Source organism: Catharus ustulatus, chromosome 16 (genome assembly GCF_009819885.2).
Source record: "Catharus ustulatus isolate bCatUst1 chromosome 16, bCatUst1.pri.v2, whole genome shotgun sequence".
In the NCBI taxonomy this organism is placed as follows: Eukaryota; Metazoa; Chordata; class Aves; order Passeriformes; family Turdidae; genus Catharus; species Catharus ustulatus.
In genome coordinates, this window is record NC_046236.1 from 2,727,475 (window position 1) to 2,741,976 (window position 14,502).

The 14,502-nt window shown below is 48.4% G+C and overlaps 1 protein-coding gene across 3 annotated transcripts in view; it reads left to right on the forward strand.

Annotated features, from left to right (window-relative positions):
- MGRN1 (mahogunin ring finger 1) overlaps positions 1-14,502 on the forward strand; it is a 49,880-nt gene that overhangs the window by 29,471 nt on the left and 5,907 nt on the right. For all 3 annotated transcript variants that reach the window (XM_033073911.1, XM_033073912.2, XM_033073913.2), the window contains exons 6-11: positions 1,023-1,089; positions 3,931-3,983; positions 6,215-6,262; positions 9,239-9,307; positions 11,131-11,290; positions 12,961-13,070. In XM_033073911.1, the coding sequence (XP_032929802.1) occupies positions 1,023-1,089; positions 3,931-3,983; positions 6,215-6,262; positions 9,239-9,307; positions 11,131-11,290; positions 12,961-13,070 (507 nt within the window). The remainder of the gene's footprint in view (positions 1-1,022; positions 1,090-3,930; positions 3,984-6,214; positions 6,263-9,238; positions 9,308-11,130; positions 11,291-12,960; positions 13,071-14,502) is intronic.

Sequence of the window (14,502 nt, forward strand, 5' to 3'; positions counted from 1 at the left end):
CCTTTTGTTCAAGAACACTGGAGTTTATATGGTAAAACAACCTCAGTTCTGTGATGTGACTTTCCCTTCAAGTGGTTTCTCTTTTGAGGGACTGGAGCACATCAGGCTGCAAATGATGTTGGGGCTGTGGCAAAGTGATAGAAGCCCCAAAGCACTGTCTGAACAGTGCTGCAGCACCTGGAATTTGGTCTCAGTTTTCATGGAGAAACTGAAAACAGATTACCTGGAGTATCAGGGTGAAATGACATCTTTTTTTTCAGTCTTGGAAAGAGATGAGAGAAAAACATCCAAGCCAGTAATTAACAAAAACAACAGAAATCCAGTCCCTAAGCCACTTCAATTCCTGGCTTAGGACAGTGTTTGTAAGGTTGCCTTTCCTTGTATTTCTAAGATGACACAGAGCTTTTGATGTGCTTTAATGAAGTGTAGGGCAAAAGGGAGAAACTGAGACTGTTTCCGTTGCACTCAAATTTTCAATCTCACCAATTAAAGCTCAGGAATTTGCATTTCATAGCATGCCAAGAGATAAAAATCAATCCAGTGTTTCCTTAAAGTGTTGAGTGAGCTTGAAGTTTTGCAGATTTTCCTCTTATGTCTTCAGGAGCTTCATTCCAGAGCCAGGATCTCTTTGAGGTGTTGGGAGCACAATGTGCTGCTGTGCTAAAGCCAATATATCCTGTTGTATGTAGGCAAAATTGTGGCACTGGATATATTTTGAGAAACTTGTCCTACTACAAATCACTCAGAAGACTTTTAGGGTACATGAATTAATGAGCATTAAATGCCATTTGGAATTCAATCCTTTGCCTTGCTTTGCTGGTGTTTAGTGTGTATGTTGTAGTTGACTCCCTTTTAAAGTTGGTGCCTGGAATTTTGAATCCTTCTGCTCTCTCATGTCCTTTTGAGACCAGGAACTGGGCATCTGTCAGAAAGGCCCTTCACTGAACTAAGATGATCCCCAGTGTTGTCTTCAGGCAAGTCTGGTGTGAATTGTGTAACCTCAGCTCATTTCTTTCTCTCAGCTGAACTTTGACTTGGACCGTGGCGTGTTCCCTGTGGTCATCCGAGCAGTGGTGGATGAAGGGGATGGTAAGAATTGATGTTCTGTTCCCATGGTCTTCTCCTGGCTCTCTCTGAGCTGATGTGACCCCTTTCAGGCCTCCTTGGGGAGCCTTTCCAGAATAAAAATATTTCAGGAGTTCACCATAACTTCCCTTTAATAAAAGGGCCAAACTAACCACATAAAAACTATTCTTTTAAAAATAGCCTTCATTTTTTTACAGGAGAAATGGCCAGGTATTTAGTGTTGGAATAGTGTTTAGGAGAGCTCCTGGCTCTGCCACCAGTGCCAGGCACACAAATTAGAGCAAATTACATCCTTGCTTTTTGGGTTTTGCTTTTGCAGTTTATAGGTCGAGGAGGGTGGAGCTGGTCTTTTCTCCCTCTTAGAGGAGTCAGTTGTCTTCCTAAGAACCTGGAAATGAGCAGAGAAAAGGAAATGGCATTAAAACAGTCAGGTCACTCTTCAGCCAAATGCAGCTTCATTCAGCAGTTTGAAATTGTGCTTTTTCTGAGGATGTTGAATGGTTATAATAAAAGAGCATAATCTTTCAGGAGAAATAATTGTTGATTATTCAAAAATAATTAATAACTAATAATAATTTGTAATTATGATTAATTGATTATTATTTTTAAAGCACACTGCTGTTTTGGAGAGGGTAGTCCAGTGAATTTTTAGATTATTAATCACCTTACATGGTATTTCCCTTAGGGGATGTGTGCTTTTGGGCTCACCTGGAGTGTCAACAATGAGCAGGACAGAAGGAAGTCACATTTTCTTTGAAATTGGGGGCTTTTATGGTCAGCAGGTCCAGCATTTCACTTCTGTAACATTTTGTATAAAATTTAAGATAATTAGAAAAGGAAAAACCATTGTTGATCACGTTGTTCAGGTCAGTCACTTGCTCAGTTTATGTTGTAGATGTGAAATAGCCCAGAAACTCATTACATTATTTTACAGTCTTCCAAGCAGACAGAAATAGAACTGAATAAGCCAATTTAAAGTGTGACTAACAAAGCACAGTGCAACATAAAGGAAATTACTAAAGTGCATCTATTTTTAGTGATTTCAGGAACCATTAGTAAAATCGACATGTATGTGTATTTCTTGACCATAAATATAAAACAGCTTCCTCTGTTTATGGAACTTTTGGCAAGGTGTTTGTACTCTCTAATGTGGGGCATGTCTAGAAGGATCAAAAATAGAACAGGAGGCAGTATGGGAAGCATACATTATGCACATGCCCAGTCTTAGCCAATAATGTACTCCCATCTATTTTAATAACCTAGAAAACCAACTGCTTTTAAATCCCCTCCTGGAAAAAATATCAGCACAAAAATATGTGACATTTGAGTGAGATTTGTGGAAATTGTGTATTTTGGTTCTTTTTTAACCTATGGGACTGGAAGGAGCTGGCGTGGTGTGTTTAGAGCACCTGGAAAATTACTGCTGGCCTGGAACCATTTGTTTTAAATAAGGTTGAATAGTAAATTAAAACAGCAGTCAGGGAAGTGCTGGTTTGGATTGAACTGTGCCATGGCTTGCAGTGTTAGCCCTGCCCCATTGTTGCCAGTGGGATTGTTCCCAGGGAGAGGCACAGGACAGGAAAGGTGCTGCAGAGAGCAGGTCACACCACTCTGGCCACACACACACTCCTGGAATGCACAGAGGATAGGAACTGTTACCTCTTCCTTGGCCTTTCAGACTAGGGGAAGGGACCTGAATTTTGTTCACTGTGAGAGATAGAGCAGCCTTGCTCTTGGTTGGCAGTGAGAGGAGCAAGCAGATGAATTCCCAGTTTTAACCCCCTTTTCTGCATTTCCTTGTGTTCCTGATTCCACCCAAGTTGCCATGACCAACCTCAGTTACCTAGCAAATCTGCAGGCAAATCTCCCCTCTCTCACATAGGGCTGTTTCCAAACATGCTGTGCCATAGCCCAGGGAATGGTTCCTCTGTTGTCTGTGCTGTTCTGAGAGCCCAAAGGAAGCTGTGGAGCTCCTTTCCCTTTTAGACAGAGCAGGAGTTTCTTCCTTGAGCTGCACCTTCCAGGCAGAGCTCTCCTGCCTGTGCTGAGCACAGCCCTCATCACTCCAAGCAGGATGAGTGCTTCCATGCCTTCCCTTCCCTCTGTGACTCCTTCACAAACTCTGTCTCCCATTTCCATATGATGAATCTGAACAGGATTCAGGAAAAGGATCCAACCAGCTGGAGCTGAACAGAACCTCAGACTCCTGAGTGAGGGAGACTGGCATTGTACCTCGCCTCCTCTTTATTTGCTGAAGGAGCCAGGAATGCAGGACTGAAACCTCTGACAGCCCTTTCCCTTCCTGTGGAATTTAGAGGGAACCCTCAAGTTTGGAAGAGGGAAAATGCTTGTCTTTGGGGAAAGTTGGACAAAGAAGTTTGTTCTGAAGTCAGTATGAGAAATAAATGTTTTATAAGCACGTCTGACTAGACTGCAATAAAGTGATAAGTTACAAGGCTAGAATGCTGCCAATTGCTGTTAAACCAGATAGATAAATTCAGGTAATTAAACCCAGGAATTTCAGGGGGCAGGAGAATCCCACTGAGTGCTTTGTTCTACTGTCCCTTTCCAACCTCTGCTAACAAAGTGGGATAGTTTGGAGCACCCAGGACAACGAAGGCATGGTTGTGTAGGGCCCACCACAGAGCCCAGCAGGGTTTTGTTCTTGCTCTGTTCTGAACCAACCTGATGACAAGATAAGAAAAGTTCTGTCTTTTCAGAAGAAGGTGAAAATAGAACAGAAGCAGCTCAGAAATTCTAAATGGACTAAAATTCAACTCAGGGGACTTTTATGCTTGTGCTGCCTGAGAGGCTTAACCAGTTCTGCCCTTTTTCTTTTTGCAGTGGTGGTTGAGGTCACTGGTCATGCCCATGTTCTTCTGGCTGCATTTGAAAAGGTAAATGAGGGCTTTTTTATCCCTCTGTCCCTGTTCTTCTGTATGTAAGCATTTCCACAGGTCATTAGTTTGTATTTATGTAACACTTGGCACAGCAGAGTCCTGGCCTGTGACTGGGGTTCCTGGGTGTTGCTGTAGTACAAAGAATCATTTGCAGCAGCTGCTGTGCAGCCTGTAATTATCATTTGTACCTGAGCTGGTCACTCAGGGAATGGCAGGGCTGTTTCCTGTGTGTGCAGGGTGTGTTCCCATGGAGTGGGGAAGGTGCCATGTAGTTTTCCAGGGTTTCATGAGTTTTGCAGAACTGAACCTGCTGTGTCCAGACCCTGTTGCACCATTGTTAGGCCTGAGTTTAGACACAGGATCAAGCCCTCTTGGAAGGATTGGGATGTGTCAGTGAAGTCTGAGCTCCACTGCTTTTGAGTGGTGTGTTTGATGTAACTGACCCCTGCCTACATGGTAAGGCCAAGCTGTGTGCACAAGCCTTGATAACAGACTCTCTTCCCTGGTAACTGGACACTGAAAACAGTTGCAGTATCCATAACTGAGCCTATCCATAGCATAACCCTGTTGTGTCTGGTTGTGGTAATACTGCAGACACATTTTCTGGGTAGCTAATACTTGTAGTGATGTGCTCAGCTGAGGCAAGAGGTGCTGGAGCAGAGCTGGAAATGTAGAAGGGAGCAGCATCAGTGCTGTGCTGTTGGAAATTCCTCATTTCCCAGCTGGCAGGTGGCTGACTTCTGTATCTCAATCTGCCTGGTTCCTGCCAGGTCCTAATTCTGTTCCTCTGAGGTGGATGATGTGGATGGTGACAAGCTGAGTCAGAGGCCATGGCAATCACAGTCAGTCCTGAGGAAGCATATGGCTGGAAGATGCTCCAAGTGTTCTAGGTTGCTTTTTTTATTGGACTTGGTCTGTGAAGAAAGTGAGTTTTCCCTGCTCTGAGCACTGGCTTTGTAGGTAGCTTTACTCCTGGCAATTGGACATCTGTCAGAAATGAGATGGAGTCAGCTGCAGCACCCTTAGGACCAGGGCAGGGATGTTATTGTAGTTTCCTCTGGCTGATGTGAAAAAACAACACATTGGAATCCTTCAGTCATAGTTCAGCCACTTCTTACCTCTCATGTTGCACGGAATGCTTAACACAAGATTAAAATCTTCCTTTTATTAAAAAGTCACAAGGCAAAGTACATGTTGAGTTCCTCATCCTCCCTGTTTGGTTAAAATACATTCTCCATCCTTAAAGTAATTGCAGCTTTTGAAGTGTAGGTCTATAAATCCAGGGGAGGTCCTTGATAAATGGGCACTGCTGATCTCCAGAGCTTGTTCAGAGGAAAAACAGACCAGCAGGACTTGGTAACTTGCTATTTGTATGTATCTTTAAGATCAGAAGAATAACCTTGATCCTGTGTGTAGTTTGACCTTGCAGCTCCTCCAAAGGCAGAAACTTGTTTGCCTGAAAGCAGGACTATTTTGTCTGGGATGTGATTTTGTTGTCCCTTCCTCCTGAGGCTCCTTCAGCAAACAGATACAGATCTGCCACTGTTCACAGGACCTGCTGGAGCATCCCCTGAGTCTCCTTTGCTGCTCTCTAGGCTGTGGCAGAGCAGTTGGTTCCAGTTTAGTGGCCCTTGTAGATGATGGGCAAGTAGAACTGGCACACTAATTCTTGCACCAGGCATGCACAGAATTGTTCCAGCTGTGCCTGCTGCCGCTGAGCAAATCAAAGGCTCACAGCTCTAAGGATGTGGAGCACATGAGCCTTGTTTCTGACTCCATCCAGTGGACAAAGCTTGTTCTGAGCCTCATGGCAGCCCCTTGCTCTGTCAGGGCTTTGGCCTCGAGTGACTCTGTCACTTGGTGTTATTTAGAGTGTTAACAAATATCCTCCGCCAAGTCTTGCAGGACTGGCTAAAGAAGTGTCTGCACCCAGTTGGACTGCTTGTAACCTGAAAGCATCCAGTGTGCCAGGGGAGTTTTGTGTGGGCTCTGACCCACTTCAGCCAGGTTTAACTTGAGCCAAGTCCACTTGGCTCTGCATTGGAGCAGACCAGTAGCTCTCCAATACCCCATTCCACTAACTGCTGGGAGGGACTGCTGCCATGCAGGCTGTCCTGCTGATACACACCCCACTCTCCCCTTAGCCAGCAGACACCAGCTCTGAAATGAGCCTGTTCTGATTGTACACTGCAGGTATTTCATGCTTTAATGTTTTTTTTTCCTGCTAGCACGTTGATGGCAGTTTTTCCGTGAAACCGCTAAAACAGAAGCAGATCGTAAGTACCTGTTTCCTTTCACTCTTGGTTAAAGACTTGCTGGTGTCCCACAGGTGCCTGGCTGTACCCAGTGGGAAGGTTTGGTGTTCACTGAGAGCCTGAGATCTCACCTCCTTAGCTCAGGCAGTGAGGTGTTTGCAACCCTTAATTTTGCTGTCTTGTTCCCCATCCTGGTGTGTGTAGAAGCTGGGTAGTGTCTTATCAAGATTGAGGTTGCATCCAGTCCTGCATAGCCAGAAATACATAACCAACTGCAAACTGCTAAGATTGCCAAGAACTTCATCTTCTGAAAAGAAATCTGGTAGTGATTCTGCTGCAAGGATCAGCTTGAAATGTCTTCAAGAAAGAGATGAAATTTTGCTGGTTGATCCTTTCAGCTTTAGCTGTGTGCTGTGTTTTAGCTTTAAGCGAGTTTCACTTCATCTGCTTACTTGATAGCTAGGGATTTCTGATTTGAATTTGAATTTTTGCTACCAAGAAGGTCATTAAGTGCCTTGATAAGACACTCTTTGTTCGAAGATGTTCATTCCAGTCCCTGGGTCAGAAAAGAGCTACAAGTACTGTCAGTAATCATAGCTCAAGATGGCATTTGAAGAAACACACAGCACCACTGAAACTGAGATAGCATCTGCACCCTTAGGAGAACAGAGCAGAGGTGCAGAGTCTGTCTGGAGTAAACCATCTGTATAGCATTGTACATTCTTTGCCATTCCTGCTTTTCTTTTGTCTTCCCCTCCCTGCCATTACCAGGGTTGTGGGATCCTTTTGTGGGCATTGATCAGGAAGCAACAGTGCATGAGCTGAACTGCTCTGTGCTGAGATCAGTTGTAGTGTAAGCATCAACCTGTCTCAAGAAAGTCAGCATGGATGGATACAAACAGATGGATCAGCAGAAAACCATGACCTGGACTTGGCCAGTGGCTCTGTGTGCATCTGCTGAGGCTGTAAATAGCAGCGGAAGCCTTTGGAAGGATGACGTGGTGTGGGATGGGTTGGAGAAGCATGAAGGTGAAGTATTGTGTACAGCCACCTGCTCCTTCCGAAGAACTCTGAAAACCTAGAGTTCTTCCCAGGAAGAGCTTTGTTGCACTCCTTACTCTTTCCCTACTGGGACAGAAGCTCCTCAGGATTTTGAAAGGGGAGAAGTCAAAAGGAATGCAGATTCCTGCAGAGACTTGGGCCTCTTTCTTCCTGACCTCTTCTGTGCTTTGAGCTGACAACTTCTGCACTCTCAGTCGCTCATCATGATCCTCTGAGGAATCAGGATGTTGGAACAAGGCTCTCTTTGAAATGCCAAGTTACAAAAGAACATCTCCCACATAATTGTTCCCAAACTTCCTGGGTGAGTTGTGAGCCGCTGCAGAGGGTTTTGCTCAGCAGTCCAACAGCTGATCTCATTGCCATGAAATGCAGGCCTAGAACAGATTGTCTGTGAGCTGCACACTGAGTTACACAGGGAGACTCTGGAATTAGTTTGTTATCACTGCTGTGTCCCAGCTCAGAGCATTTCTGAACTGGCAAATGGGCTGGATAGAGCCAGCTCCTGCCCCCACTTTGCCATGTGTCAGCTGCAGCACTGGCAAAGCCACTCCTGAGTGGTGACAAGAGGACAGAGGCCAGTTTGACATGGAAATTACAGAGGTCCTGGGATTGATGAACTCTTTTTAGCACTGGGGTGCTGGTGGCTTGGCTTTGCTGCATGTTGGGAGCTGGACAGCTACTGGAGATGGCAGGAAAGTGTTTCCTCACTTTTTTTGTGAGATGTGCCTGTTTGGTACCTTGTAAGCCCCTCACCCTTTTACCTGTTGTGAGGGTTTCTGTGGAGGGACACATCCTGCTCTGGGGAAGCTGCTGTGTAGCACCAGATCACAGAATCACAGAATAATTTAGGTTGGGAAAGAGTTGCAAGATCGAGTCCAACCTGTGACTGATCACCACTGTGCCACCTAGCCCAGTCATTTCTTGAACACCTCCAGGGATGGTGACTCCACCACCTCCCTGGGCAACCCCTTCCAATATTTAACAACCCTTTCTGTGAAGAAATTCCTCCTGGTGTCCAGCCTGAGCCTCCCCTGGTATTACAGATCCTTCTGCAGAGCCGTCCTACCATCCAGCAGATAAACACTGCCACCAAACTTAGTGTTGTCTGTGAATTTACTGAGAGTACATTTGGTCCCCTCATCCAGATCATCAATAGAGATGTTTAACAGGACTGAATCTTGACTGCCTCAGTGCTGTAATTCAGCTGTTTGCTGGGGATTTTGCAGGCAGCTGCCAGTTTGCAGAAGTCATGGCTTGGAGTTGTCCCAGGCTGGAGCTCTGAGCAACTTCCACCTGTGCCTCAAGCACCTTCTGCCACCACACCCCCAATTTAGAGACACTACCCGGGGCCAGGGGATGGCAATAAATGACACTGCACTAACACAGAGCTATTCCTTGAGTGCTTCTCTTGCTAAGGGACACAGTTTGTCTGTCCTCAGTAGCCTAACCTTATGCTCCCAGGGCATGAACAGGGAGGTGATGTGCTGCCACTGGTGTGCCAGTAACGAGCTGTTGGCACAGCCTGTCCTCTGAGGTTGCAGAATGGGTGGAAGTTCATCTTGGTTAAAGTTAAGCAGGATCTCACAGAGGAGAGGACTGTAGAAGGCTGATTTCCTGTGGATTATTTGAGCTGTGGGTGTGTATTCCTGATGTCTGGGACAAGCAGAGTACTTGTTTTTAGATTATTTTGATAGCCCAGCTAGCCACTTTTGTTACTCTCTGCTCAGACCAAGCAGGATGGGCTCTACTTTTTGAGCAAGGAGAGACTCATTCTCCCAGCTGTCCCTTGCAATATTTGTTTCTGTTACCTTTTTCATGTCATTATAGGGGAGCTCTGAGTGTAACATGGGCATTTGACACAGGGAGGGAGGGAAGGTGGTCATAAATCAGTAAGGACAGAGCAGCTGTCACTCCAGCTGTGGTGTTCTCCCCTAGGTTGACCGGGTGAGCTACCTGCTTCAGGAGATCTATGGCATCGAGAACAAAAACAACCAGGAGACCAAGGTAAAGCTGCCCAGGAGGCTCCCTCAGCTGGGAGTTTCCAGCCTGCACCTTCTGCTTTTGAGCTTAACCACGGGGATTATCAGGGCAATGTGGAGGTGCTTCCCAGAGTCAAGTCTGTCATTCCTGCAGGCACCCAAGAAGCCCAGGGATGACAGATCATCCCTGGTGCCAGGCCCAGTCAGTGGAGTTGTGCTGAGGTAATTTTAGGCAGCATGAGGCCCTTGAGGATGTTCCCTCTGGCTGGGATTGCTAGGAGAGAAGGGCCCCAGGGATGTGTCAGAGCACTGATTTTTAGGGCTTGTAGAGAGCCAGTGTTGCTGCCTCTCTGCAGTCAAGGTAGTTGTGTCTGGTGTCTGCTTTCCTCTTGTGGCTCCTTCATGTTCTGGTTGGGAGTTCTGCATGTTCCTGTAGTGTTTCAGAGAACTGGGCTCTCTGGGGTTTGCCAGTGTCCACAGACATTCCTCTTGCATTCCCCAGCAGGAGGGAGCACAGCACCCCTGAGGGATGTATATGCAAATGCCATAACCAGAAATGTTTCCCATCTTGAGGCAGGAGCTGCTGCTGGATCCCAGCCTGCTGCACAGCCCTGCACAGGCTGTGTGACTGCTTTATTCTTCCTTTAGCCTTTGTAGAGTTGCCCTTTGCTGCCACCTGGGCTGTGGAGTGTACCTAGTGCTGGCCTTGGGATCACACTGCAGCAGATGTGGAGTCCATGATTTGCACACAGTGGAGTAGCCACGGAGCAAGACAAGCAGGATTTCCTCTCTAGTGCCCTGCCCAGAGCATCCTGTGATCCCTATCTGCCTGTGCCAAGAGGTAGCACCTGAAGAGGCAGGAGGGAGAAGTCCTTCCCAAGATTTTTCTTGTACAGGATTTGTTAACAGGATCAAGGGCTTCTTTTTTGGCCTTCCAGGGTCTTGTGATGATTCTGGTGATCCAGCAATCCCATGTTTGTTACCCATTGGACAAGTGGCCCGGGGCCATTTTTGTTCTTCCTTATTCAGCAAACCATGTGAGTGGGACAGCAAAGAGCGTGCTCTCCCTCCAAAAAAGGCTGGGTGAGGATGTGGCAGCAGCACAATTGCTGTTTACACCAAGGTTGCCCATGTGTTAGCCCCAATGACCAAACGGGCCTGAGGTGAAGGTGCAGGGTCGTCGTGGTGGGCTCTGGCACAACTCCTGTGACATCAGTGGGAACACTGTGGAGTTTTCTGCTGTCACTCTTGTGGTTGGAGGGTGAGTTCCTCTCCCTGCTGGATCAGTGGCTGTGATCCAGTCTGTGGGGCTCTGAGAAAGATGGATGTGAAGCAGGTTCATGTTGAATGGGTGCACACTGAGCCTTTCACCAGGGCAGGTGAGCAGCCTGGGCTGGCTCTCCTGCAACTGCATCAGAGCTTGTGCCAGCACAGGGGATGTAGGGGAATCACATAGCTGAAATGACAGGCAGCACACAGCTCCTTTTGGGGCTGCTCTGTCTGTGGGGAAAAGGCCAGAGTGCCAAAGAGTTCATTTCCCTATTGACCCTAGAGCCACCAGGATTGGGAGGCAGGAGCTGGTTCCTGGTCAGCCTCAGGGAGATCCCTGCCCCAAAATGGGTCCACTCAGAACAGAACATGGCTCTGGGGAAGGACAACTCTGCCATGAATTCACAGTGCAGTGAGAGGAAGGAGTTTGAGCAGGGCTCTGTGGGCTACAGTTTGCTCTCCTTGAGGAAACCCTGCTGAAAGCTGCAAAAAGAGAATTTCCAGACTTTTGGGTGGAAAATTCCCTCAGGCTCCTATGCCCCACCACTTCCATGCCAACCCCCTGCCCTCTCCTTGCAGCCTTCAGACGACGAGAACAGTGACAACAGCAACGAGTGCGTGGTTTGCCTGTCGGACCTGCGGGACACCCTGATCCTGCCCTGCCGCCACCTCTGCCTCTGCAACTCCTGCGCTGACACCCTGCGCTACCAGGCCAACAACTGCCCCATCTGCAGGCTCCGTGAGTGCCCTGGCCCCCTCCCCGGCTCCTCCCAGGCTCGGAGGAGGAGCCTCTCTGAGTTCCCCACCCCAGGGCTCAGCATGGCACGTGCTGCTGCTCTCTCTGCATATGGAGATTCCTGGCACTTGGAATCAGTGTGCTCAGACAGGAGAGGAGAATGGCTCTCTGTGCAGTGCCTCCCTGGCTATCACCCTCTCCCTGGGGTGGATCTGAAGGTGCAGGTGCTCTGTGTTGTGCAGTTCTTGTGTTTTGGTGAAGATGATGGAAAATCATCTGCAAAGGAAGGGATAGAGAAGCTTTATCCTGAACATATCTGGCTGAGAGAGCAGCCAGCACCACTGGAGGGCTGTCCAAGTACATAGCATGATTTTTTAAAATCTTCTGACAACCTTACCAGGATTTCACCAGGAGGCAGGGATAACAGTTTGGAGTCTTTTGCTCTGCCAGGAGTTATGAGGATTTGCTTAACCCCTGCATTGCTCACCTCCCAAAAGATGGAAAAACTTAAATACATGTTTTGACGCTGAGGCAGCATTTGCTGAATTCTGTGTTTTTTCTCAAAAGCACAGAGGCACAGGAGGCCCTTGAGAAATTTTTGGTTTTTTTGGAAGGGACAGCGTGTGTGTTTTACCCCCTGGTCTCTGAGGTGGTTGATTGTTTAAAACTGACAATTCTCAGGGAAAGAAATAAAAAGCCTAAGATAGATGTTTGGCCTGAGAAATTAAGTCCAAACAGTCCAAACATGGAAAAGAGCAGTAACCAAAAGTAAGATCTCACCAGAGGAGGTGCCAGACCTCTTTGAGTATAAGCAGCACATCATAAAACACAGGAACAGCATTGTCTCATCTGCAGGCTGTAGGGGAGTAGGTTGTATTTGTTTGGATAATGTCCCCATCTCAGACTTCCTGGGAATCTGCTTCTGGGGAGTGCAGGGGCAGCAAGGATCGATTTGTACCTCTGTTCTCTGGCTCTAGGCTGATCTTGAAGGGGCTGGGTGCAACAAGAACTAGGGAGATACCTGGCAAGTTCTCACAGCTGCATCAGAACAGATGTCTGGCTTGTTTGTATGTGCCCTTGGCACAGAGGAACAAGCAATATTAAAGATGTGCAGATAGAAGAGATCTGCAGGGAGTGGAGAGCAAAGCTGTGGTGGTGGGAGGACTGAGAGGTGGGTGTGCTGGAGACAGGAGTACAGCCACTAATCCTTCAGCTGGAGGCTTTCACCCCCACAGCTGGACCTCAGGGCTGAGATATGTGGGGTCTGAGGGAACCCAAAGGGGTTTTAATGAGTCCTCACCCAACCTGTAACATGCAGTGCACTCCTGAGGCCTAGCTCATGTTTTTCTTACTGTGTTGTTGTGACCTACCCTTAAGGGGAATTTTTTCTGGGCCTCTTCACTTGTACAGTAGCTGAAGTACCCTGTCCATGACTGTAGTGGGGCAGGCAGTGCCTGTTCTCCACAAGGGATCAGCCAGGAGATCCCTTCCCTGTGTAGATCAATGGGCTGGAAGCCCAACCCCATCCCTTGGCTTTGGGGCGCTCCATGGCCCCGCTCCCCGTGCACAGGGGAGCTCCCTCACGCCAGAGGTGTGTCTGTGGCAAGGCCAGGAGCTCTGGCATGGCCTGGCCCTGCTGGGCTGTGCAGTCACCCCCTCCTGTTCCCTCCTAGCCTTCCGTGCCCTGCTGCAGATCCGGGCGGTGAGGAAGAAGCCGGGGGCTCTGTCGCCGGTGTCGTTCAGCCCTGTCCTGGCACAGAGTGTGGACCATGATGAGCACTCTGTAAGTACCTGGTGACTCCTCTATAAAGTCTGGCTGCTGGTCTCAGCCTGAGCAAGCAGCTGGTGGGTGCATGAGTTGTTTGGACTGATGGCTGGTGGCACTGGGACCTCAGGAGGTTTGGTCAGACCCTCCACTGAGGGCTTGCTAAGCAGTGCTGCCTTTTCTTATCAACCTGCTGGATTGGAGGAAACAAATCCACAAAAATCTCAGGATGAGAAGGTCTCTTGTTGCCTGGCCCAACAGAAAAGTGGCAGACTCTGGGTATGACAGGTGGGAGCTGTGGGAACAGGGCAGAGGGGTTCCAGTTTGACTTGCACACACAGCTCTGTGGCAGCACACAGATGAAATGCCCTTGGCACTGGGGTTCCCATCATGGGAGTAGAAAGGCCTCCTTGTGGCAGCTTCCCTGGGTGTCTTGGCATGCATCTGAGGGAGTGTGGGATGGGAAGTGTGCTGGTGGCCTCAGGGCCCAGTTGCATGTCCCCAGTGTGGTAAGGGAAGCAGCTCATTGCCTGAGCAGTGTTGTTGCACAGCTGGCTCTGGTGGCACCTAGTTCATTCTACAGGCTTTCATGGGAACAGAAACTGTCACAGAAAAAGGTTGGGTTTGTCCATCTGCCCTCTGCTGCCTTCAGCTGGGGCTGAGGAGCAGGGTGGTGGAGAAGCCCCGAGGGTTGTTGTGGAGCAGAGCATGGTGTGTGGAGGACACAGTGCTGTCACCTGCAGTGAGGTGAGGAGATGCTGTGTGTCTGCTCCTGTCATAACCTCAAGAAACAACTTCTTTAAAACATGGTTTTCTCTTTGACAGCACCCCTTTAAACCCCTTAAGGTGAGCTCTCTCTCCCTGCCCAGCAGGAAGCCTAGGAGGGAAGTAAGAACAGTAAGTGGACTTGGCTGGTTGCACTTGGCAGCTCTGTGCCAGCAGTGTCACCTGCACGTGGCAGTTACACACAAGGGCTTGCTGACACGCTGGGTTTGGCCTGTGCCCCTGCCAGGCTGTGACACTCCACATCCTTCACATTGGCACTGAGATGCTCACCCCTGCACAGATGATCACTGACATCCCTGGTTTGCCTGTGGAGGAACAAGCAGGAAGGAAGCTTAGCACAGGGATCTGATGCTGCCTCTCAGGGACTGTGCCCTGGCTGATTTATGGTTCCTGGCCAAGATGTTTTCACAGCTTCATTGGACTGTGGGCAAGCTGCAGTCCCCACAGCTCACCCAGAAGCTTCCTTGCACTTACCTCATCCCCTTGGCAGTTTGGTGTGCACACATGTTGGTGTGGTTTGTGGTGCTGGGATGTAGAAGTGCAGCTGGAGCTGGTCTTGCATTCAAGAGCACTGGCTGTGACAGGCTGGTTTGCTTTTACAGGAACAGGAAGAATGGAGCTTGTCTTGGCTGGGACCCTCTGAGTTGATTTGGGAGTGTGTAAC